The following is a 24,897-nucleotide window of genomic DNA, read 5'->3' as shown; positions in this document are numbered from 1 at the left end:
ATTCAAGATGAATATTTTTTTGCTGATAGATTGGATCCCTTGATCATTATGTAGTGTCCTTCAGTGTCCTTTTTTAACTCATTGGTTTAAAGTCTGTTTTGCCTGATACAAGAATAGCTACTCCTGCTCTTTTTTGTTTTCCATTTGCCTGGAAGATCTTTCTCCAGTCTTTTATCTTGAGCCTGTCATGTCATCTGCAGTGAGATGGGTTTCCTAAAGGCAGCAGAAGAATGGATCATAATTCTGTATCCAATTTGCCACTTTTGCCTTTTGGATGGCACATTCAGTCCATTTACATTTAAGTTAATTATTAACATTAATAACATGTGAGGGTCTGTTTCTGTCATAGCATTATTAAAAGGCTGCTTTGCTTTTACGTTTTGTGGTTGATTTGCATGATCTGCTAAATTTGTACTTGTTTTTGCAATGGGCAGAACTGTTCTTTTGTTTCTGTGCTTAGAACTTTATTAAGCATCCCCTGAATGGCTGGGCTGAAGGTGGCATATTCTCTTAGTGATTGGATGTCAGAAATATTTTACTTGTCCTTTGTTAATGAGATTTAGCTTGGTGAGGTGGGAAATTCTTGACTGGAATTACTTTTCTTTAAGAATGCTAAAGATGGGACTGCAATCCCTTATGATTTGTAAGGTTTCTGCTGAGAAGTCTAATTCTGATGGATCTTCCTTGGTAAGTGGCCTGTCCCTTCTCTCTAGTTGCCTTTAGAATTTTTTCTTTCATGCCCACCTTGGTGAGATAAATTATTATGCTCCTTAGGGATGGTATTCTCATGTAATGCCTCACAGGAGCTCTCTGAATCTTTTGCATCCCCAAGGTCACCTCTCTAGTGAGATAGGGAAAGTTTTCTCAGGTGACATCTTGAAAGGCTTGTTCCAGGCTGTTCTGTTTCCCCTTCTTTTTCAGGAATGTCAATCAACCATAGATTTGGTCTATTTACATTATCCAAAACCTCTCATAGGCTTTGCTCATTCTTCTTATGTCTTTTCTTCCTGTTTTTTGTTGAACTGAGTTAGTTCAATAGTTTGATACTCACATTTTCAGATTCTTTCCACTGCCTGTTAGTTCTTCTGTTGAAACTTGCTATTGTGTTTTGAAATTCTAGAAAAGAAGTCTTCATTTTCAGAAGTTTGGCTTGATCCTTTCTTATATTCCAGCTCAACTTTTACTTTGTGCACCATTTTTATGGCCAGCATGATTTTCTTATCCACTTTCTTGTGGATATCATTTGGTGTCTTTGCCATTTATAGTCTGAATTCTATGTCATCAGAGACAGGTCATTTTGGATTGGCTCCATTGCTTAGGATCTGAGAGGCCCTTTTGTGGATGTCAATTCATTAAAGCTTTGAGGATTATTGGTATTTTTTCACTAGTTCTTTCTGATCTGTGAAGGCAGATCTTTCTCTTTTTTTAAATTTTATTTTATTAGATAAGGTTACTACTGTTGGGTGGCAGTTTGTTTTGCCTTTTTTTTGTGCCTGACCCCTTCTTCTCTGGTAGTTGTGGGGGTGGCTAACAGTGGCAACATGGGTAAGGAACTTGGGGGAAATCATCTGAAACTGCTTCACCAGTACCATCTAGCAGGAGCAGGGTGAGTCCTCCCCTTGTTCAAAGGCTTTCCCCCAGGCACAGTGTCAGCTTCCCTGGCTGGAGCTCTGGTGGCCTCCTCCTCAGACTGTGTGTTTTAACAGCAGGATTGGCAGGTGATCAGTCGGGGCCCTGCAACTCTATTATGACTCAGATGCTCTTGGGGGTGTGGAATGGCCTCCTCCCATCCAGGTGGGACTTCCCCTTTCGCCCAGAGTAAAAGGAAAGCAGTGGGACATTGTTACTTCTCCTCCGTCTGCAGGTGATGGAACCACTGCTGCACTGTGCAGAGGCACCCTGCCTCTTAGTTCATACCCTGATCCAAGGGAAGAACTATTGCAATAATGGTGGCCCCCTGAGGGCATGCCACATCGACAGCCTTGACCTGGGGTCACAACAGCTGCCAGCACTGAAGAAATATCCCCAAATTGGTTATGCCACTTTTACTGGGTGCTGGACGGAGAGTGAATGGGTAGTACTTATGTAACACAGACCACCCCCATAGGATGCTTCACATTGAGTCTCTTTGTAGCAGGGGCAGGTCAGCAGACAGATCACCAGAGCTCCCAGTACCTGAAGTTCCCTAAGCTCCACATGGCTCTTGCTATTTCCTCTGACTCTATTTAAGGTAATCTTTTGTGTCTAGTCATTGTAGGAGGAATGCAGGAGGTGGTGGCAGGGGCTGTCCCTTTCTTGGATGAGATGGTAGAAGCTTGTATGAGGTGTGTAAAGAAGAAAAGTTGTCATTTTCCTTCACCTCCTTCTGTCTCCAAAGTATGCTCCTGATCTCATGTCAGGGATGCTTCTAGAAGTGACCAGGGCTTGGAATTTTCCATCCTACCAGGTGACCATCTGATAGACCTTAACTTGGGTTTTCAAGTTGATCCTTAAATCCTTAAGTCTGTTCCTCCATAGAGTTTTCTCTGCTGAGAGCTGCAATTATGTGGTGCCTTTGGCCAACCCTTTTGACCCTCCTCCACAAAAGGTAATTCTAGTTATAAAGTATCAACATATGTTCTCAAATTGTGTTCTAGCATTTTGTAAAAGTAGAATGTGTGAGTGATAAACCTTAATATTGAGCTAAGGAGATTTCTAAATAAAACAGTGAGGGTGTCACTGGATTTTTCCTCGTTGCTCATAGTACAATGATAGTTATGAAAGATGAATCAAATAATTATCGGAAGGCCAGGCACAGAGGCTCATGCCTATAATCCCAGCACTTTGGGAGGCCAAGGTCAGAGGATTGTCTGAGTCCACAGGTTCGAGACCAGCCTGGGCAATTTGGTGAGATCTCATCTCTACAATAAACCAAAAATTAGCTGGGCGTGGTGGCATGTGCCTGTAGCTCTAGCTACTAGGAAGGTTAAGGTAGAAGGATCACCTGAGCTCAGCAGGTAGAGGCAGCGGTAGCCATGAGCAAGCCACTGCATTCCAGCCTGGGTGACACAGAGTGAGACTACAACTCAAAAAAAAAAAAAAAGAATTATTGGCTTCTGAGTAGGGTAAGGCAAGATGATAGAATAGGATTCTCCAGTGATAATCTGTCTGCAGAAACATCAATTTAGGCAACTATCTATATAAAAAAATACCTTCACACAAGATAAGAAAATAACATGAGAGATCACAGTGCCAGTTTATTGCACAATAATAAGGAAAGGTACATTGAAGACAGAAGAAAGAACAGTTTTGCATTATGCATGTCATTCCTTTCCTATCCCCAGGCAAGTACAGCATGAAGAGAGATACAATCCACTTGGGAGAAAGGGAAGGAAATACAAATAAGACTTTGTCTTTGATGTCACCATAAATTAAAGCACCCAGTAGATCCCTACCAGTCGAGACTTTAGCCCACAACTTGAAGAATGAAGTTCTAAACCCACCCTGGCACCAGGCAGGAACCTATATCTCACATTAGGTGGACTCAGTCTTCAGTCCTCATCACCACCTGTGGCCTAGAGTAGCCTTGGACTCTGGGTGACACTCAGTGACAGACAGATGTCAGTGGCTATGAGGTTTTGGATATGCCCCAGTGTTGTGCTAGCTTCAGTGGCCACAGAATCCCAGTCCAGCACAATGCCAAACACAGTGGTTTAAGGTTCAGAGCTCCCCCCAATACTGCAACAACTGCAGTGGTCTCAGGCTTAGGGGCCATGCCAAATGTCCTGCCCATAATCTCTGAACAGATTTACTGGACGGACAGACCAAGAGCGGGAAATTCATTTTTTTATCTTCTTCCTAAACCTTAATACAATCATGAGAAAGTAGATGCTATGTTTTTACAGAAATGCACACTTTAGGTAAAATTAACTTTGCCGACATTGTCTTTTCAGAAACAGACTTCCTGATGTGTATCAGAGATATCTCATAGCGGCAATCAAGTTTGCCAAGAGTAAGGGGAATTTACAAGGCCTAAGACATCGTGCATTGGGCAAGGATTGTAAAAGTCATGAAACTTGTAACCACAAAAGTTATATACAAAAGCTCAGAGGGAGATCAGGTGTAGATTCCATCATCCAGTAAATTGGGCACTATCTACAGGGAAGCCAAGGATACCCTGAAGCTACCCAATGGGAATGCCTAGGAGATAAGGGGAAGGAAACCCTCCGTGAGCTCTAAGGAATGTTGTTCGGGAAGGTGCAGGAGAATTAGAATCCTTGTCACGCACTTCTCTAGGGGCTGTGATACTGTGAGCAAACATTAGTGCGTCTCTGCATCACAGGTTTTCCAAGGTGGTCGATAAGGAAGTCATAGCAATTACGTGCAACATCTCCAAGAAAAAGAATTTAAGCCAGGGCTTTGGGGGGCTACAAGGCCACACTCACCTAGAGTGTAGGCCCACTCCCTGTCTGCGGGGATGAACTTTTCTTAAATAAATCTTTTCTTCTCTCACCTCTGTGTGTTACAATTCTTTGCATTTACTCAGACCTCTGGGTTACCAGTGCGCACCCCCGGCTTGCCAGCTCCAGCGGTGTTGCATCTCCCTGTGCCTCTTCTCCCTCTCCATCCATCCACCACCACCCTGTCCATACCCTAACATTTATTATTAAAGAACATTCTCAGATAAAGCCAGTCTGCAAGACTACAATAAGAGCTTACTTCTTCAAATATGCAAACATTGATGCATAACCACAAGGATCAAGAACAAAACATGAAAACCTGACATGAGACAACAGAAGAAATAAATAGCCAATGACTGAACCTAAAGATATGAAGATGTATGCACTATCTGACAAAGAACTGCAAACAACTGCTTTAGGGAAGTCTAGTGAATATTCTTAAAAATACAGAGGACCAATGGAAAAAAAAGAGGAAAATAATAAGTGACCAGAGAATGAAATTAAACAGAGAGATTGAAATAGCAAGGAAGTAATTATTCAGCAAAAAGAAATTAGAACTTGAGGATCTGGAAAATTTGTAGCTTATTCATAATGGAGAATGAAAGAGAGAGAGAGAGAAAGATAGTGTTTTTTGAAGAGAACACTAAGGGAATAGATGTAAAACAATTATTAAAGATATTAGGGGCTGGGCACAGTGGTTCAGCCTGCAATCCCAGAATTTGGGGAGGCTGAGGCAAGCGAATTGCTTGAGCCTGCGGGTTCGAGACCAGCCTGGGCAACTTTGTGAGACCTCATCTCTACAATAAATTACAAAAACTAGCTGGATGTGGTGGCGTGCATCTGTAGTTCCAGCTACTTGGAAGGTTGAGGCAGAAGGATCACCTAAGTCCAGCGGGTGGAGGCTGTAGTGGCCATGAGCGTGCCACTGCACTCCAGCCTGGGCGACAAGAGTGAGACTCCAACACACACACACACACACACACACACACACACACACACACACACACACAAGACATTAAGTATGTGGTTTGTTGATCTAATCAATTATTTCAATTATGTCAGCAGAAACATCGCCAACTTAGACAGAGGGCAACAGAAACAGGATGAAATGAAGGAAGACTGTCATACTTTTAAGAATCTATATGCAGGACACAGGACAATTAGAGTTATTTAACCATAAACTTGTTTTATTCTTAAGAAAAAGGAAAAAAATCCTGAAAAAAATTTACAAATCAGCTGCTACCAAGGACCCAGAGGCCACAAGACAAATAGTGGGGCTACTGCCCAGGGCCCAGAGGAGAAGGATTACCTCTCAAGGTTGAAGGAGTGAGATTCCCATTATAATGGACCTAGAAGGCGAGGTCATCCCAGTGGGCCTAGAGGGCAGAGCATCAAGACAAAGAGGACTTTTACATGAGCTTAAAATCTCATGGAATTGTTGGGCTTTCTTCTCTCTGATTTCTCCCTTTTGGAATGGGAAGGTCCAACCTATGCCTGTCTCACAATTGTATATTGGAAGCAGATTGTATATTGTTCACTGATTTCATAGTTGAAGAATTTTGCCTCAAGAATAACCGTACCTTAAGTCTCATCTATACCAAACGTAAGTAAAGTTTTGATAATATTTTACACATAAATTTGATTCAGTAATAGGTTAAAGCTCTGGAAGCTGCTAGGATGGGGGTGAATGTACTTTGCACGTGAGAAGGGAATACATTTGAGAGGCCAGAGGATGAAGTATTATGGGCTGAGTTGTATCTCCCAAATTGTATATGTTGAAGTCCTAACTCCTGGTACCTCAGAGAATGTGCCTGTATTTGGAAACAAAACTTTCAAAGAGGTAATCAAGTTAAAATTAAGCGCTTAGGGTGGGTCCTAATCTAATATAGCAGGTTTCTCTATAAGAAGACAAAATTAGTACAGAGGCACACACAGAGGGAAGAGTGTGTGAAGACTCAAAGAGAAGACAGCCATCTGAAAGCCAGGGAGGAGAAAGACCACAGAGGAAACCAATTATGCCAAAACATTCATCTGGGACTTCAAGCCTCAAGAGCTGTGAGAAAAAAATTTATTTTTAAGCCACTCATTCTTTGATATTTTGACATGACAGCCTTAAAAAACTAAACAACATATAATAAACAAAATTAAAACTACAAGAACATGGTAACAGATAATGAGTAATGCAAACAATAAGTGGTATGGAAGTTCATAGGATAGCAAGAGAGGGAGAGAAAAACCACTGGAACAGAGAAATTAAGAAAGGGTTATAGTGAAAGTGGAGTGCATTTGAAGCTGAAAAGAAAAGTTGGGTTTTGATAATAAAAATGAAGATGACATTCTGTTAAAAAAAAAATAGTACAAGCAATGGCAGGGGTAAATCTCTAAGATACCATTTTGATCTACTTGCCTCTTAGAGAGAGCTTATATAGAAGAATATTTATATGAGAATTATAAATAAAGTTGCTACCATGGCTATGAATATGTTTCCCCGAAGAAGATAATACATGGGAAGAAGAGAGTCATGAGAACAAAACTTTCACTCATTTTATATAATTAAAATGAGGAAATGGTAGATAAGAGGGAATAAAAGAATAACATAAACTGTGTGATAACATGAATGGTGAGAAAGGAAAGTGCTTAACTAAATTGGCAGTAGTCACAAATCACTTATAAAATGATGAGACTAAAGACTAATATCTGTCTGTCACGTATTCCCTAAAAGTCCCCTAAAGAATGAGACAACAATATATTCTGCTCCCTCTGCAATCTTTCTAATGCATTAATAGGTGATAGGTACATAATTAATGTATGACAGACACATGACATACTTAAGCATTATATTTCCTTGAAAAAAGACTTTCATTGTATAGTTAAAGGAAGAGTTGGACCTACCCTTTCCAGTCATGAATTTATCCAGAAACTCCTCCCAAGTTCCAGGTTCTGGGTGAATTTTTGCCATCTGGTAGAAATAATAGTAAGACACAGCCACATCTTTGGCATTCCGTGCCACATAGATCATCTATAGAAAGATTTGGAAAAATCAGCATTTTGTTTATATTGTTTAATAATTTTTAAACTTTAGTTTACTTTGGCAGATGCCTATTTTTCTTTTCTATTTTGTGATGTTGACATTTGTATTTATATCCTGACATATTATATATACAATTGTATATTTGTTTAATACATAAAGTTCTACTCCCTCACTTCTAACCCCTGCTTTCTCTTTATCCCTCAAAAGGAAAGAAGAGCATTGTTGGGTTTTTTGGGGTGTGTGTGTGTGTGTGTGTGTGTGTGTGTGTGTGTGTGTGTGTTCTGGGGGAGGATTGAGTCTTGGAATGTTGCCCAGGCTGGTCTCAAAATCCTGAGTTGAAACAGTCCTTTCACCTCAGCCTCCCTAGTACCTGGGACTGCAAGCACATGCCACCACATATGGCAAGAACATACCTTAAAATATAGAAAATCAAATATAAGAATTGTAATCAGTATTAAGTTAATAAAAATTGACTAATATAATCCTTAACTTTAGAATATTTTTCTGCATAATGTATTAAAGCCAGTAATAGAAAGGAGAAGCACGTGTTTAAAAATATTTTAAAAGTCCAACTTTTCATTGAAAATAAATTATTACTTGGATACATTTACATTCAGAATAGATTAAATCTTCATTCCATCCATGATCGTGTTTACATAACAATAATCGGTGCTTGTAAAACTGGTGTGAGAATAGAAATTTATTTTATCTGTATATCCCTTAATTCTGCTTGAAGGGATAAATTTTGAACATACTTCTCAATAGATATGCCATTGTTATGTATTGTTGATAATTAGATTTTCGGTCAAGTTCATTGAAATTCATTAAGCCTACTTCTCCCTGGAGTACCTCTAATAATAATACTGAGGACTCAGTTACCAAAGCAGTAAATATATTTCTAAAGGAAAATGCATTCAGAAAGAAGTCTTCTTTCACATAAGTAGGGTCAGAGCTTCCTTCTTCCTCAATTTTGGGCAAAAGAAATAAAATTTTCTATTTCCAAGTTGTTGATATTAGTTCTAATAGTCTAAGACTGGCATGGAATTTGAGTGGCTAAAAAGAGGTTTTTCAACAGATTGAGTACAAAGATTTAAGATTTGAGACTGTGTTGGCATAACTTCTTAAGAAAATACTAAACCTATAAATATTCTCAGTTACTTCCTATTCCAATACCTGAAGCCTATGGCAAACCAATTGTTTTCTTTACCTATCATCTTTACCTGTAATGTTCTTAGTGAGGTCTGTTTCTGTTTGTCTCTGTGTAATGAGAAGACTATCCTGAAGATATCTTCCAATTCTTCTAATAACAAGTCACGTATTTCTGGGGTTTCTACATATATTATCTACTTGAATTAAGAAAATTAATTACATCTCTACTCCTTATCGCTCTTGTTTTTAATTAGACTTTAAAAGCAAACCACACATAAACCCTAAAACAAAGACTTTGTATAGTAAGAATAAAAGTACAATCGGTCACTTTTTCAAAAGCAAACAAACAAAACCCTGTTTCTGCTCATTCTATTAAAGGTGCTAGGATAAAGACATATTCCAAACAGCTTTCTCAGATTTAAGGTTTTAGTGACAGTCTGTTTTGCATATCAATTTTTACCACCTTGCATCTTATAGATTCTAATTAACCATTTGTAGATCTCTAACACATCTTTTGCGGTTTCACATCTCTTAGCCTGTGCATATGTGACTTCCTCTCTGTGAAACCTCCTATTTACCTCAAAATTTTCCTACTCTTTCTTCAGAATGCTGATTAATTTTTTTATCTATAAAACTTCTTTGCTATATGAAATGAGATCTTTTTGCTTCCTGTGTTTGCACTTATCTTTCTGATATATATATATTTTTTCAAATATATTTGCCTAATTCCCACTATCTGGGTATTCTACAAGACTATATATTATAATAGGACAGATGTCACTGACTGCATTGCCCAAATAAGCATAAGAAAGTGATTGACATACTAAAGACACGCAATAGCATTTGTAGAAATTAAATGTAAGAATATGCTTTCAGCCAGGCTCGGTGGCTCAGCCTGTAATCCCAACACTTTCGGAGGCCGAGGTTAGTGGATTGCCTGAGCCCATGGGTTCGAGACCAGCCCAGGCAACTTGGTGAGACCTCATCTCTGCAATTAAAAAAAAAAATTAGCCAGCCATGGGAGTGTGCGCCTGTAGTTCCAGTTCCCTGGAAGGCTGAGGCGGAAAGATCACTGGAGCCCAGCAGGTCAAGGCTGGGGTGGCCATGACTATGCCACTGCACTCCAGCCTGGGGAACAGAGTGAGACTCCAACTCAAAAGACAAAAAAAGAATATGCTTTCATATGAAGAAGAATATCTCATTTATGTTTGTATTTATAATGCCAATCATAATATTTGATACATGCATGCTAACATTTCCATAGATGTTTACTGATCACATGCTTGCTGACTGTTTTTTCTTACAAGAAGCTGAAACAGATGGAATTCCAAGGAGCAACTGTGCAATTATAGTCAGATTTCAATGCCCTTTTCCAAATAACTGATAGAAAAATATGAAGAAAGAGAAAGGTGACATGTGTACAGATTTTACTAATGTTAAAAGGATATTTTAAAATATTATAAACAACTTTATTCCCAAAGTTTGACAATTTGAATAAAATGGATCAATTTTTTGAAAGACACAAACTACCAAAGATTAAATAAGGACAATTATATAACCTGAATAATCATTTTTATTAACTACATCAAATTTGTAGTTTAAAAAAATTCAGACAGATTATTTCAGGCTCAGATAGCTTCACTGGTAAATTGTTAAAAATATTCAAGAATGAAATTATACCAGTTCTACCTAAACATGCCCAGAAAATTGAAAAAGAGTATATATTTAAATATTTTCCAACTCGTGAGACCAGAATTGCCCTAATACCAAAGACATTATACCCTAATAACAAAGACATTACAATAGAGGAAAACCACAGATTAATATGTCCCATAACAAAAGCACATTTTTGAAATTAGTTAATTGAATTCAATAATATATTAAAAGGTAATAACACATCACAGCTAAAAATATGGTATGCAAAATCATTTTGAAATTTGGAAACTAATTGATGAAATTCATTATATTAACAGACTAAAATCATGGAAGACCATATGACAGATCTTAATAGAGAAAAAAATAGATAAAATTTAAATATATGCAAGGTTATCTTAACATTGAAACATCAATTGATGTAATTAATCATATCAATAGACTAAAATTTCAGAAAACTATATGATGGATCTTAAAAATGTTTTTTAAAAGAGTACTAGGGGGAGATCAGGAAGATGGTGGCCGAGTCTGTCGAACTATGTGAGTCCTGAGGTGAGTTAGTGAGTGTATGGAAAATTTTGCGTACTTGCTGTGAGTGAGCAGGCGTGTGAGTAGCTGACTAGGTGAGGGCTATGGAGCTAGTGGCCAGGGATGTAGAAGCTGAAGGCCATTCCCATTTTCTCTTTTTAATCAACAAAACACTTCCTGGGAAGAAAATGCTGGGAGAGACTGCCTAAGTGGGGGCTTGAGAGCAAGTGGCCAGGCTCCTGGTGCAATAGCTGGTGCAGCAGCATCTCTGCTTAGTCCCTGGCTCATCCCAGGTCACAGAAGCCAAGTGCCATTTTTTTCCTTTAAACGGACAAAAGTTTTCCTGTGAAAAGCAGTGGGGAGAGGCTATCGCCCCGGGCTCTCCCTCACCATTGGCAAGAGAGACTGCTCACCCCAGGTTTTGCCTCACCACTTCTGCACCTGGCAGGGCACTGGCAGCAGGGCTGTGGAAGGAGTCCAGAGGCAAAATCTCATGGAAGAGGACAAGAGAAGCACCCCACCACCATCCTGAAGGCGCGGCAAGGAAGTGCTCTGACTTGCTCACCAGAGCAATAGACCCAATCTCTGTTACTGGCAGATCAACTACTCAGGGATTGATCATGACCCGGAGGGAATATCCTGAAAGCATCAACTTCGGAGGGACCTGATGAGTGCTGAGTTCCAGGTGCACCACCCCTATCCTGACCCAGCCACAGGACAAAAGGTTTGGCCAGAAAAGGCTGAGGAAGAACTCCAAAGAGATCAGTGGTGAGTCTGGGGTGACCCAAACCCTCTCCTCCCCAGCAATCCTCTGAATATGAGACCCATGTGACTGGGCCATGAATGAGAGCAACAAACCCAGGCAGTGCCTGGACGGCAGTAGGAGAATTCCATTCCAGAATAAGCCTGGCTGGGGCATAACCCGCAAGTACATACCTGAGGAAGAGACAATTCCGTACCTCCCCACCAGAGGCAATCTCCCTGACCATATGAGAGTGAGAGGGGAGGACTACAACCCAACTCAACTTCACTGCCCCTCCTCCTTCCCTGCTCTAGACACTGAGGAGAGAGTGAAACAGGTAGCTCTGCAGGAGAGACCTGATTAGAAAAACAATTACAGGGCCTGCCACAAGAGGACAGGGTTTTTGTTGTTTTTTTTTTAAATTTTTTAAAAATTCTTTGTTTGTTAGCTCATCTATCTTTTAAATATTTTTCCTTTGTGTATGAATGTATATGTGAGGGCTTGATCTGCATCCACCCAAATTTTTTAAATTTTTCTGTTTCTTTCTTCTTTTATTTGCTGTTTTCTGTTTATGTGTGTATGTGAATAATTGTGCTCATCTTTCAATTTTGTTCTTTTTTTATTGGTTTGTTTTCATTCTTCTGTGTTTTTTTTAATTTTCATTTTTGATACTTTAAGGTATGTGTCAATATATGTCTGAGGATTTGATCTGAATTTCTTTTTTTTCTCCATCTTTCCGCTTTTCTTCTCTATTCACTTTGTGATAGGCATGTGTATGTGTTTAGTTTTCTTGGTTTTTGTTGTTGATATTTGTTTTGCTACACTTTGGTGTTATTCCAGATTGTTTTGGGTGTGTGTGTGTGTGTGTGTGTGTGTGTGTGTGTGTGTGTGTTCAATTGTTTTTTGCATTGGTTTCTGTTTTGCATTGTCATATAGAGTGGTAGTGGGGAGTGAGTCTCAGGGAAAACGTACCACAATAAGTGAACATTGGAATTTACAATAGTTTCTGAATCTTAGTGCCCTATCCCCTACTTTATTCGAATTTCATAAACTATAAGAGACTGCAAAACTTCCCATCCACCACCCTATTTTAAAATAGAACAAATCCAGAGCCTAGGTCAGGGAAGAATAGAGGACTGAGTAAACATCAGAAGGGAAAGCCTCTCCCTCTGACACTGAATAACAGAACTAAAGAGAAAAACAAGAGACTGTTCACAAATGAGGAAAAAAACAAAGGAAGACCTCAGACAATTTCAAGTGTACCCAAGACAAAATTCCTAAAAATTAGACCTTTAGCCCAAACAATGGAAGTCACCAATGACTAGCCGCAGAACATGACAGGGATTAAGGAATGGATGAAAAGAGTAAATAAGACTCAAGAAAGACAAGATGCAACACTGAAAGAACTTGTAATAGAGATTTTGGCAATAAAAAATTTCATCCAGGAAATAAACAACAAGATGACAAGCATAGAAAGCAGCATTAATGTAGCTGAAGAAAAAATCTCAGAACTTGAAGACCAGAACATGGAATTAACCCAATCTGTATAAAACATAGAAAGAAGACTCAGAAAGAAAGAACAAAGCCTACAAGAGATGTGCAATTATTTCAAGAGGTCAAACCTATACCTGATTGGTATCCCAAAAGAAGAAAGGGAAATGGAGAACAACTTGGAGCAAGTATTCCAGGAGGTAATCCAATAAAACTTTCCCCATCTTGCCAGAGATGTGACCAGCCAAACACAAGATATACAGAGAACCCCCACAAAACATCAAATGAGAAGACCATGCCCTAGACACATAGTAATTGACCTACATAAAGTAGGCACAAAAGAAAAATCCTAAAGGTAGCAAGAGAGAAAGGTCAGACTACCTACCAGGGAAACCAATCAGAATAGCAGCAGTTCTATTGGCAGAAACACTACAAGCAAGAAGGGACTGGAGCCCTATATTTGAAGTCCTCAAAGATAAACAATTTCAACCAAGAATTTTCTATCCAGCCAAACTCAGCTTCAACAATGATGGAGAAATAAAATCCTTCCCAGACATCCAATCCCTAAGAGATTAACCAGCTTCCAGACCATTTCTATAGGAGACACTTAAAAAGGTACTAAATACTGAAGAAAGAAAAAAAGGAATGACCACATACTTCCCAAGACAACAGCAGAGCACAGAATCAACAGAGAATACAGCACAACAAGAAACTTGAAAACACACAGATACATCAACCCCAAAGCCAAAAGAATACAATCAAACAAAGAAAAAACTTTATAAGAACCTCATGCCAGGCTCAGTGGCTCAGCCTGTAATCCCAGCACTTTGGGAAGCCGAGGCCAGTGGATTGCCTGAGTCCACGGGTTCAAGACCCACCTGGGCAACTTGGTGATAATTCGTCTCTAAAATAAATCAAAAATTAGCCGGGTGTGGTGGTGGGCACCTGTAGTTCTGGCAACTTGGAAGGCTGATGTGGAAGGATCACTGGAGCCCAGCAAGTTGAGGCCGCGGTGGCCGGGAGGGTGCCACTGCACTCCAGTCTTGGCAACAGAGTGAGACTCTAACTCAAAAAAAAAGAGAGAGACTCCAACCCTCCCCCCCCAAAAAGAGACTCCAACTCAAAAAAAAAAAAAAGAACCTCATGACAGGGATAAACAATCACATTTCCAATAATCAGTTTGAATGTGAATGGACTAAATGCACCACCGAAAAGACACAAAATGGCAAACTGGATAAGAAACCATGACCCAATTATTGGCTGCATCCAGGAGACTCATTTCACTATAAGAAATAAGACAAATGGGACCTCATCAAACTAACAAACTTCTGCAAAGCAAAAGAAACCATCAAGAGAGTTAGGAGAAAGCCCACAGAATGGGAAAAAATATTTGCCAACTATATATCTGACAAAGTTCTAACATCTAGGATCTACAAGGAACTCACAAGCACCAAAGGAAAAAAGCAAACAGCTCCATTCAAAAGTGGGCAAAAGCATCAATAGTCACTTCTCAAAAGTAGATATATGGGCAGCCAACAGACACATGAAAAGGTGCTCAGCCTCACTCATCATCAGAGAAATGCAAATTAATACCACATTGAGATACCACCTAACCCCTGAAAGAATGGCCATCATTAATAAAACAAACAACAGCAGATACTGGCGAGGATGTGGAGAAAAAGGACCGCTTCTACACTGCTGGTAGGAATGCAAACTAGTGCTACCTCTTTGGAAGACAGTGTGGTGATTTCTGAAAAAACTAGAAATTGACCTTCCATATGACCTAGCAATTCCCCTTTTGGGAATATACCTGGAGGAACTCAAATCATTCTACAAAAAAGATACCGGCACATGTATGTTTGTTGCAGCTCTATTCACAATAGCAAAAACATGGAGCCAACCATGTTGCCCATCGAAGCTGGACTGGATAAAAAAAATGTGGTGCATATGCACAATGGAATATTATGCAGCCATAAAAAGGACAAACATATGAACTTTTCAGCAACTTGGATAGATTCAGCATCAATCATACTCAGTGATCTATTACCGAGACAAAGAACAGACTACCATATGTTTTCACTCATAAGTGGTCCTTGAACAATTATTATAATACTATAAGGAAAGGATTGGCAGTAGTGATAAACTGTCAGGGGAGGGAGAGGCATATCTCATCAACAAGGTTACCTGCATAATCAATATTTGTATATCCAACCCTGAATTGTACCTCACATCTTTATAGTAAAAAAATAAAAATAAATAATAAATAATAAAAAAGCACTAGACAAAATCCAGAATGAATTCCTGATTTAAAAGAAAAACAAACTCTGCAAACAAGGCATAGAAGGAAATTTCTTCAGTCACATAAAGAGCATTTACAAAAAATATATGGGTAACACCATCATATTTATGGTGAAATATTGTAAACAATTTCCCTAAGATCAAAAGCAAGATGTCTACTGTCACTACTTTTATTCAGCATTATATTAGAAGTTCTATCCAATTCAACAAGTCAAGGAAACAAAGTAAAATGCATCCAACCTTGAGAAAAGAAGTGAGAATATTTTATTTGCTGACAGCATGGGCTTCTATATAGAAAATTAAATGTAATTCACAAAAATGCTACTAGATTTATTAAGTAAATTTAGCAAGGTTGTAGGATAAAATATCAAATTACAAAAATCTCCTTCATGCTTACATACTAGTGTGTATTGAACTAAGCTTACAGTTGCCTCCATACATAGCAAAAGGTAACCTCACATAATGTCTAAAGAAACTACAAAACTGTAGCCTGTCATACTATTTCTGTATGCCATTTCCATTTTTCTGGTTATAAATATTTTCTGCACACGTTGTAGAATAAAGTTCTCTGAAATACTCTTGATCCTGAATTCTACCTGGTTCTTTATCATTTTTCTGTTCAATTATAGTCTGCTAAAATTCACTTGTCTCAACTTTCTTTCTTTAACATTGGCAGAAAACATTTGAAAAATTGTATGTTTACGTGTATGTGTGTGTGTGTGTGTGAGAGAGAGAGAGAGAGAGAGAGAGACAGAGAAACACACAGAGAGAAACACAGAGTTACCACTTTATCAGAAATTTTTAAAAGGACATCACTACTTATGTTCTAAGTATTATACATTTAAATCTAAATGTGGAAAACTAAAACAATGAATATCTAGAAGTTAATGGAAGGGAAAACATCTTTATGACTTTGTGAAAGGCATTTTTTGGGAAAGCACACACACACGTGCGCGCGCGCACACACACACACACACACACACACACACACACACACACACACACCAGAAAGCCCAACTATAAAGAGAAAAAACTGATAATTTGTTGTACTTCAAAATTTAGAACTTTTTTTTTCAACACTGCCAATGGAAGTGAAAAATTTTTTAAAAGTGAGTTAGGATATAAGAAAATGCAATTATCTCATCAAAGAATTTGTATCTAGATTATATGGTTGATTTTTTCCTTAATAGTAATAAAAAGGAAAAGGGCAGAAGACTTAAATAGATGCCTCAGAAAAAAAACACATCTACATGGGAAGCAAGCCATGTACACAGGCTACACATAACCGATCATCAGGAAAATACAAAGTAAGGCCATAATGAGACAGCAACAGACAACTACTAGTATAGCTAAAACTAAATATTTTGTCTATATTTTGTGTTGCTACAGATGTGTGGATTAATCAAGAGAAATCTGTACATGCATATGCAATAAAAGACTCGTAAGCGACTGTGACTAGTAACACTGTTTTAATTACTGGAAACTGGCAACACCTGTCCATCAACAGTACCATGGATAAATTGTGGAATGTGTATTTACACATAATGGTATGCCTTTGATCATTGTTTCTCAGATGTTAGAATTAATCAGATTACATGGGGATCTTTTTAAAGTTCAGATTTCTGAGCCCATACCTATAATATCTGATGCAATAGGTCTGAATGAGGCCAGAGAATCTGTATGTCTATTGAGCAGTTTTTGCTCACACTTTGGGATTCAGCAAACTACAGTAAAGAAAACAAAGCAAAAAAAAAAAAAAAAAAATAGCAAGCACAGTAGAGATAGATCTCACAAGTATTAAGTGGAATGAAATAAGCCAAATATTCAAGAATATATACTTTATGATTACAGACAAAACATTCAGACTAATTTATGATAATAAGCTGGGCTCGGTGGCTCAGCCTGTAATCCCAGCACTTTGGGAGGCCAAGCAAGTGGATTGCCTGAGCCCAAGGGTTCCAGACCAGCCTGGGCAATTTGGCGAGATCCTGTTTCTGCAGTAAATCAAAATATAGCCAGGTGCGGTAGTGCGCGTCTATAGTTCCAGCTACTTGGAAGGCTGAGGCAGAAGGATTGCTGGAGCCCAGCAGATTGAGGCTGCAGTGGCCGGGAGCATGCCACTGCACTACAGTCTGGGTGACAGAGCGAGACTCCAACTCAAAAAAAAAAAAAATGATAATATTCAGATGAGTGGTTTTCTTTTAAAACACAACAGAACCTTTGGAGTCCTGATAATGTCCTATTTCTTCATCTGGGCCCTTGTTTCATGGGTATGCTCACTTTATTGAAATTCATCAAGTTGTATACAGAGAATTTATGGATTCTTCTTTCTAAGTCATTTACGTAAAAAAATTTTTTTATTTGGAAAAGCCTAAAATTAATTCAAATATGTATGTAATTATATGTAGTTTATAACTTGTAACTGATTATAAATCCATATTTGTATAATGCAATTATGCTAAACTATAAAGAAGCATTTCTGAGATTATTTGGATTTCTACTGTTTAAAAGTAGATGACAGTGCATCAAAGGATTTAGAAGGAGTATCAGACATGTTTGAGAAAATTGGACAGGTTCTCAGTGCTTGGGCGTTGAGTATAATCCTTATCCACAGCATTGGGATATAGGAACCATAGTATTATTTTTGCAATGACTTATGCAGGGGTTGAAACTCCTCATCTTGTGCTTCTGTATAATTGGAAAAATAATACAGGTAAGAATTATTTGTCCTAAAAATGTTCTACCTTGCAGTCATTCTTCCAAAATGAAGATGGGAGAAGTTGAACAGGCAGGTGTGTCTTCACTAATCGAGGAGACTGCATGTTTTTCAACTGCTCGACACCTACAATCACAAAAATTAGCAAACTGTGTTACAGATGTATTGTAGAAATGTAAACGTCATTTACAATAAAATCTAACATCTTCTGTAACCCACTACATGTCTTGAAGTGGCTATATGACTTCAGACACTCTTGAAATATATAATGATATTTAAAATGATAAACTCTGGTTAGCTGTGCTGTGTTATGCCTATTAGCATCACGTAACTATTCTCTTCGTAAGTGTATTTAGAATTCTCAAATATAACACCTTAATAAGGCAAAAAAAAAGCAGTAGACTAAGAGTTGTGTTGTTCGGATTTTTTATTCATTTATATTTCTCTTTTTCTCATTTTCTCATTTACAATATGGAAATTGAACTAGAAGATTTCAACACTCCTGTTCAGCTCTCCATATTCAGATTATTATCATTTCTTTTTTTGGAGTCAGAGTCTCACTTTGTCATTCATGCTGGAGTGCAGGGGCACACTAATGGCCACTGCAGCCTCCACCTATTGGGCTCAGGTGATCCTTCCACCTCACCCAATAATTCTTTTGATTTCTTGTAGAGCCAAGGTCTTGCCAAATTGCCCAGGCTGGTCTCGAATCCCTGGGCTCAGGCAATCCTTTCACCTCTGCCTCCCAAACATATTCAAATTCTAAGATCAAATTAAGCTATAAGTAAGCCTGGCACAGTGGTGTGTGCCTGTAGTTTCAGCTACTCAGGAGGAACACTTGAGCCCAGGAGTTTAAGACTACAGTAAGCTATGATCATGTCATTGCACTCTAGTCTGGGCAGCAGAGTGAAACCCTGGCTCAAAAACAAACAAACAAAAATTAAGACAAGATTTTCAAGGTTATTTTGTAGAGTTTAATAATGCAATCCATATATTTTCATATGCTTTCACTTGAGTTGGAAAATATTAGATAACAAGTGGTACATATGATTCTAAATTGAATCAAACACTGAATTTTCTCTATATAATGAAAACTCAATATTTAAATCTCAAAAACTTCTACGTCTTTTTTTTTTAAGTTGGAGTGCAGTGGTACATTCATGGCCACTCCAACGTACACCTCCTGGGGTCCGGCGATCCTTCTACCTCAGTCTTCCAAGTAGCTGGAACTACAGGCATGCACTACCACGCCTGGCTAATTTTTTGATTTATTATAGAGATGAAGTCTCGCCAAGTTGCTGGGGCTGGTCTCGAACCTGCGGGCTCAAGCAATTCACTCACCTCGGCCTCCCAAAGTGCTGGGATTACAGGCTGAGCCCCTGAGCCCAGCCTACATGTCTTTTAAAGAAAAAGATATATATCACATATATCAAAATCTTCTCTTATATAGATATTATCCTTGAGTGAAGAAAGGGAATAATATGGTTTTTGGCATAGCCAAATTTCGGCTCTTCTATTTTAGATGCTTATGATTCAACTGCCTGGGCTTGGCTTATATTATCTTCTATCATGACTTCTTCAAATGTCACAGGAATTAACTCGCATTAGTAAAAAAGAACTTTCAGGAAAAATACCATTTGTGAGTCCAGGAATTATGAGTTCCATGAAAGGTACTCTGTTGTATATTGCATCCCGTTTACATTTCTCTGCATCCCCATTGTTATAAATCAAATCCAATATTTCACTTATCCAGGTCGTTCCTATGGGGAAAAAATGTGAACTTTTTTTATTGAAAAGTATATAAGAGGATAAACAGAGGTAGAGATGTTGCATAACAATATCTAACACAAACATGTGCTTTTTATTTTTACTTCCTTTCTCTCTTCTCTTTCCCAGAAGTTATCTTTAGTTATCTTCAACATACATATATAACTGTTGTCTATGAAATCAGATTAAAATATCATGCAAATATGACTCAAAAAAGAAGTAAAATAAGGAGTATTAAGGAGAAAATATGTAAGTGATGATAGCTCACCCTCTTGGGTAAAACAAGTGGGAAAAGCAACCAACTTTGAGTCTCAATATCAATTTGAACATTTCCTATTAACATAAAAAATTATTGAAAGAAATGCAAATTTAGCTACTTTGTATGCTTTTTTAATAGTAAAAAACCCTTGGCAGTAAATTGTGTTTCAGTTACAAATGTTCCACATTTCGTTGAGGGGTAAAGAAGAAAAACAAAAAGAACTATGATATTTCCTATGTGGTGACCAGTGTGCCACTCATAAACAAAAGATAATAGTTCCTGATTGAGTAGAGTGGATCAAACTACTCTGATTTTATGATATTGTGTCTCCCCAATCTTTTGAGAAATGGATCAAAAGCATATGAGGCTACAGTGTACTTAATTGTCTATTACATTCAATAATCAGGTTATTGAGGCACTGCTAAAAAATAATTATAAGACACAGGAAAAAAAAAAAAAGTTCCCATTCCCTTCCTCTTTACCAAAGGTGTGATGGTAAGTTAAATGATAGTTCGTGGAACTAAAAAAAAATTAAGTTAATTAATTAACCAATTAATTAAGCCATGCACACAGCAGCATTTTTAAAGAATGGCCTGCATGTGAATGCATATTTCAGTTGGTTCCAAGATCCTTTCAGCCTCTTTTTTAGTCTTTTCTTTTGATCAACTCTCTTGTTCCTAAATCATAAATCAGCCTGTATTAGGCAATGTTCCCTATCCTACCACATATAATTGTAATACTAAAAAAACAGATAATGAAATCAATACTATCCTTGAACTTTTTAACTGAGCCAGCTTAGGCAAAAGCAATGATTCATTTAAAAAGGGGGAGGGGAGAGGGGGACCTAAATTCCAAAGTACAATGTAACCCATTTACTTTCCTAACAGTGAGTAGTGCACATCGTGGTCCTTGAAATTCATTGAAAGAAATACCAATTTAGCTGTTTTGTATGCTTTTTAATGAAAAAATTTATTTTCCATGATTTGGGAAAACAAAAAAGGAAGAGCACATGGTTTGGCTCCCCTAAAGAGATAGTTAACTTGGATCTTATGTAACAAAATTCACAAGGAACTGATGTATTAGTAACTTTAAGCATGTCCTCAACATGTTGAAAGGAACAACAAAAACTTACCAAAGAGCATGTGATTAAATCATGCATCACCATCTAGCTTTTACTCTGTCAGAAGAAATTCAGCTTCCATAAGCATCTCTGTATATGAGCTATTTGCACAACAGTACCTTCCAAAGGTTATCTGAGTGGTTTCCTTCTTTCAAGTATATCCAAAGATAGCATAATCAAAGGAACTTATACATTCTGAGTGATTGCCTTCCCTTCTCTAAATGCTCATTTGAAAAATGAAATGCAAAGTGGTTTTGGCTAGACAATTTGAATGTGGTAAGCTACTCAGAGAGCAACATATAATATAAGAAAAGCAAAATTCTTTGTCAGAGTAATCATGTTTTTAAAATTCGTACAGAGGTCTGTAGTGTGTATTTGTTTGCTTCCTATTAGAAGGCTCTGTTCTCATGCGGTGTTTATGATTTTGGCAAATTAGAATTCTTCCAATTCAGGACTTTCTTCCCAGGATCTGTTATACATTACTTTGAAATATATATATATATATAATAGAGATGTAGGGTACAAGTCAGGCTTCACTATACAAGTAGGCTGCATGCAGGTGAAGTTTTTGCCTCCAACTGACCCTCACTTCCCCTCACTTCACAACCAGGTGCCCTTTGTGTTGTTACCTATCCCCCTCCTGAAATAATTTTGATATGTATATTATAAAAAGATCAATAGTCAATATACTTGTTTAAAAGCTTCTTTTTTTAAGGAATGAAGTAGGAATATGAATAGAAGTTGACTTGAGGGGGTTTAGTGTTTATGGAACAGTTGACTGGTTGTGGGCTGAAGGAATTCAAGTGGACAAGACTGAGAGCCTTATCTCTATTATTTCTCTGTACTTCTATCACTGGGAAATCAGAAGACTCTCACAAGTAAATATGGAGAAATAAAAGATTTTGACTCCTAGTGAATCATTTTAATTTCTCCTTTCTGAGATTGTATACTGAGGTCAACAGTTTTTGTTTGTTTGTTTGTTTGTTTGTTTGTTTGTCTGAGTTGGAGTCTCACTCTGTCGCCCAGACTGGAGTGCAGTGGCATGCTCCCGGACACTGAAGCCTCGAACTGCTGGACTCCGGTGATCCTCTGCCTCAGCCTTTCAAGTTGCCGGAACTACAGGCACGCGCTACCACACCTGGCTAATTTTTAATTTATTATACAGATGAGGTCTCACCAAGTTGCCCGGGCAGGTCTTGAAACTGCAGGCTCAGGCAATCCACTCACCTCAGTCTCCCAAAGTTCTGGGATTACAGGCTAAGCCATCAAGCCTGGCTATAGCAGTTTTTCAAATGTATAAAGAAAATATTTATATCTATATATTTATAGAATGTATATTCTATGTATGTATAGAATGTATGCATGTATAGAATATATGCAAATTATAGTCTAATGTACCCAAATCACATATACAGTTTTAATCATTTTATTTGAATTTAAAGAGAAAAATCAGGCAACTTCATTATTTTTCTCTTAAATATATTCACCATTTAATTGCTAGCCTTTCAGATTTGAAAGCAAATTTGTCAAATTTAAGACAAAACTCTTCCAGCAACTAACACAGTGTTCCCTCAACAAATGTTTAATAAGTTTGGGTAAGACCTGACTAATAATCTGCAGATAAGTGAATTTAAATATATGGATCACTAGAAAATTATCAAATTCAAATAAATGAAAATATCTTACCAGATTTGGGATAGGTGGAGATCAGAACATCATCTGGTCGAGCCTCAAATGACTGCACCTGAAACCACTCCTCAGCAATGCTCCAGAAGAGGGGAATACCCTGAACGTCCACTAACTCTCTCCTTAAGACATTCAGACTATTGTCCATTTTGGAGAGACTAGAATTTGAACAAAGTGTAGGTCAAATTTAAAAAATCAGTTAATATTTCAGCAGCATCAGATCACAGTACTGTGTATGTGCTCTGTATAACACCAATACATTTGTGCACTGACTTTTATAACATTTCCTCAGGCAGTTTCCTGTGACATGTGATAAAGTTCCTGGACTTTGGAGTCAAGAGAAAAGTGTCTTTATTTCAATGCCACCAGCTCATTGCAGTAGTAATGTAAGTTCCATGACTGCGTTGGATCTCCTTAACTGTACAATCAAGGGTAGCCTAAAACAGTAGTTTCCTTTCTTAAATTACATGGTGGACTGTTAAGTCGTTCTATCTAAATTAGCTATAACAGACCACGAGACTGAGAGAAAATATGCATTGAGTAAGGCAGAGGGCCTAAATGCCAAATGGACCGGGTTAAAGACAGGGTTAAGTGAAGACTTGGAGATATATTGGATATCTTTTTTTTTTTTTTTTTTTTTTGAGTTGGATATCTTGCTCTGAAAAACTTCTTAGCACTAGTTTGTGATTGCCTGATGCTATTTTTCTGTTTTTCAGCAGTGCTCTTAACGAAGGCATTTTTATATGTTTTGTTTTTGTTTTTGTTTTTGTTTTTTGAGGTGGAGTCTCACTCGGTCGCCCAGACTGGAGTGCAGTGGCCGCTCCCGGCCACCGCAGCCTCAACCTGCTGGCCTCTGGCGATCCTCCCACCTCAGCCTTCTAAGCAACCAGAATTACAGGCATGCGCTACCACACCCGGCTGATTTTTTGATTTATTGTAGAGATTAGGTCTCGCTGCCCAGGCGGGTCTCGAACCCGCGGGCTCAGGCAGTCCACTCACCTCAGCCTCCCAAAGGCATGGGATTACAGGCTGAGCCACTGAGCCTGGCTTGTTTTTAACTCACATGTATTAGAAGTGAAAAAAGCTTATAATATATCCCAAGTTCTACCACTAAACATGCCTCCTGACCCACAATTTAGCACAGACTGAGTGATTATGTGTTCCCAAAGTTATAGTTCTAAAGTTCTAGAAAAACAGAGACTATTAATGAGCTCAGTTATAAAGCTTCCTGAGGCTTTGTAGCCACCACACTTCTCTTCAGGAACTATAATCAGAAGTCTTTGGAGTCAACTGATGCATTTTTAACCTATACCTTTTCTGAAGTGCAATTTCTTATCTTAGTTTTCATATTCACTCAACTCTACCCCATCTTATCTCATTCAAAATTTTTTTTATAAGTTTCTGTGAAAGGACATAAGATGGAGTCCATACAGCCAAAGAGCAGCCATTTTAACATTGCTTAGCTTTGTCATGTTTTTCTAGCAGTTCACTTACCATCTAATCACTAGCCAGGTACAGAACCAGTTTCTCAGCAGTCAGACTAGACAGGGACATTTGCAAGCCCATGCCCCACTAAAGATGCAAAGAATTCCACAGAAGTTACATTGAAAAATATATTTATTTATAATATAAACGAGAGAGAGGGAGAGAGAGAGAGAGAAATTTTACCTCCTCAAGTTAGGGGAGGGGGCCAAAGCTTAGAAAACATTGATAATTAATCATTGTTTTTTGTACTAATTAGCTTTTCTAGTCCAAGTATTTGCATAAGAAACAAGCTACCTAATCAACCCTTTGTGAACTTCATAACAAGACTACATCAACACGGATGGCAATAATCATGTGACTAGCCCACCCATCTGCCTGCTATTCAGCACCTGATGTCAGTACCTGTGCTTACCTGTTCCTTCTTGATGACCTGAAACAGACTGCCTCTCAATCACCTTAACAACCTGCTCACATCAAAGGGAAGGTTTGAAAGCATTCCACCTCAAGCAGTCAGCCAATATTGCTTTGCTAAA

The 24,897-nt window shown here is 38.2% G+C and overlaps 1 protein-coding gene across 1 annotated transcript in view; it reads right to left on the bottom strand.

The window, feature by feature from the left end:
• Window positions 1–23,027, bottom strand: part of LOC103272021 (sulfotransferase 1 family member D1) — a 34,657-nt gene extending 11,630 nt beyond the window's left edge. Inside the window, exons 1-4 of the mRNA XM_008069508.1 lie at window positions 22,880–23,027; window positions 19,682–19,807; window positions 18,076–18,173; window positions 7,332–7,458 (exon numbers count right to left, since the gene is read on the bottom strand). Coding sequence (XP_008067699.1) covers window positions 7,332–7,458; window positions 18,076–18,173; window positions 19,682–19,807; window positions 22,880–23,027 — 499 coding nt within the window. The remainder of the gene's footprint in view (window positions 1–7,331; window positions 7,459–18,075; window positions 18,174–19,681; window positions 19,808–22,879) is intronic.
• Between the last annotated feature and the right edge of the window lie 1,870 nt (window positions 23,028–24,897).

The sequence above is a fragment of the Carlito syrichta genome, unplaced genomic scaffold (genome assembly GCF_000164805.1).
Source record: "Carlito syrichta isolate Samal-C Ts95f unplaced genomic scaffold, Tarsius_syrichta-2.0.1 Scaffold312077, whole genome shotgun sequence".
NCBI classification, from domain to species: domain Eukaryota; kingdom Metazoa; phylum Chordata; class Mammalia; order Primates; family Tarsiidae; genus Carlito; species Carlito syrichta.
Note: the sequence above shows the minus strand (reverse complement) of the source record. Positions and strands in the feature narration are given on the sequence as shown.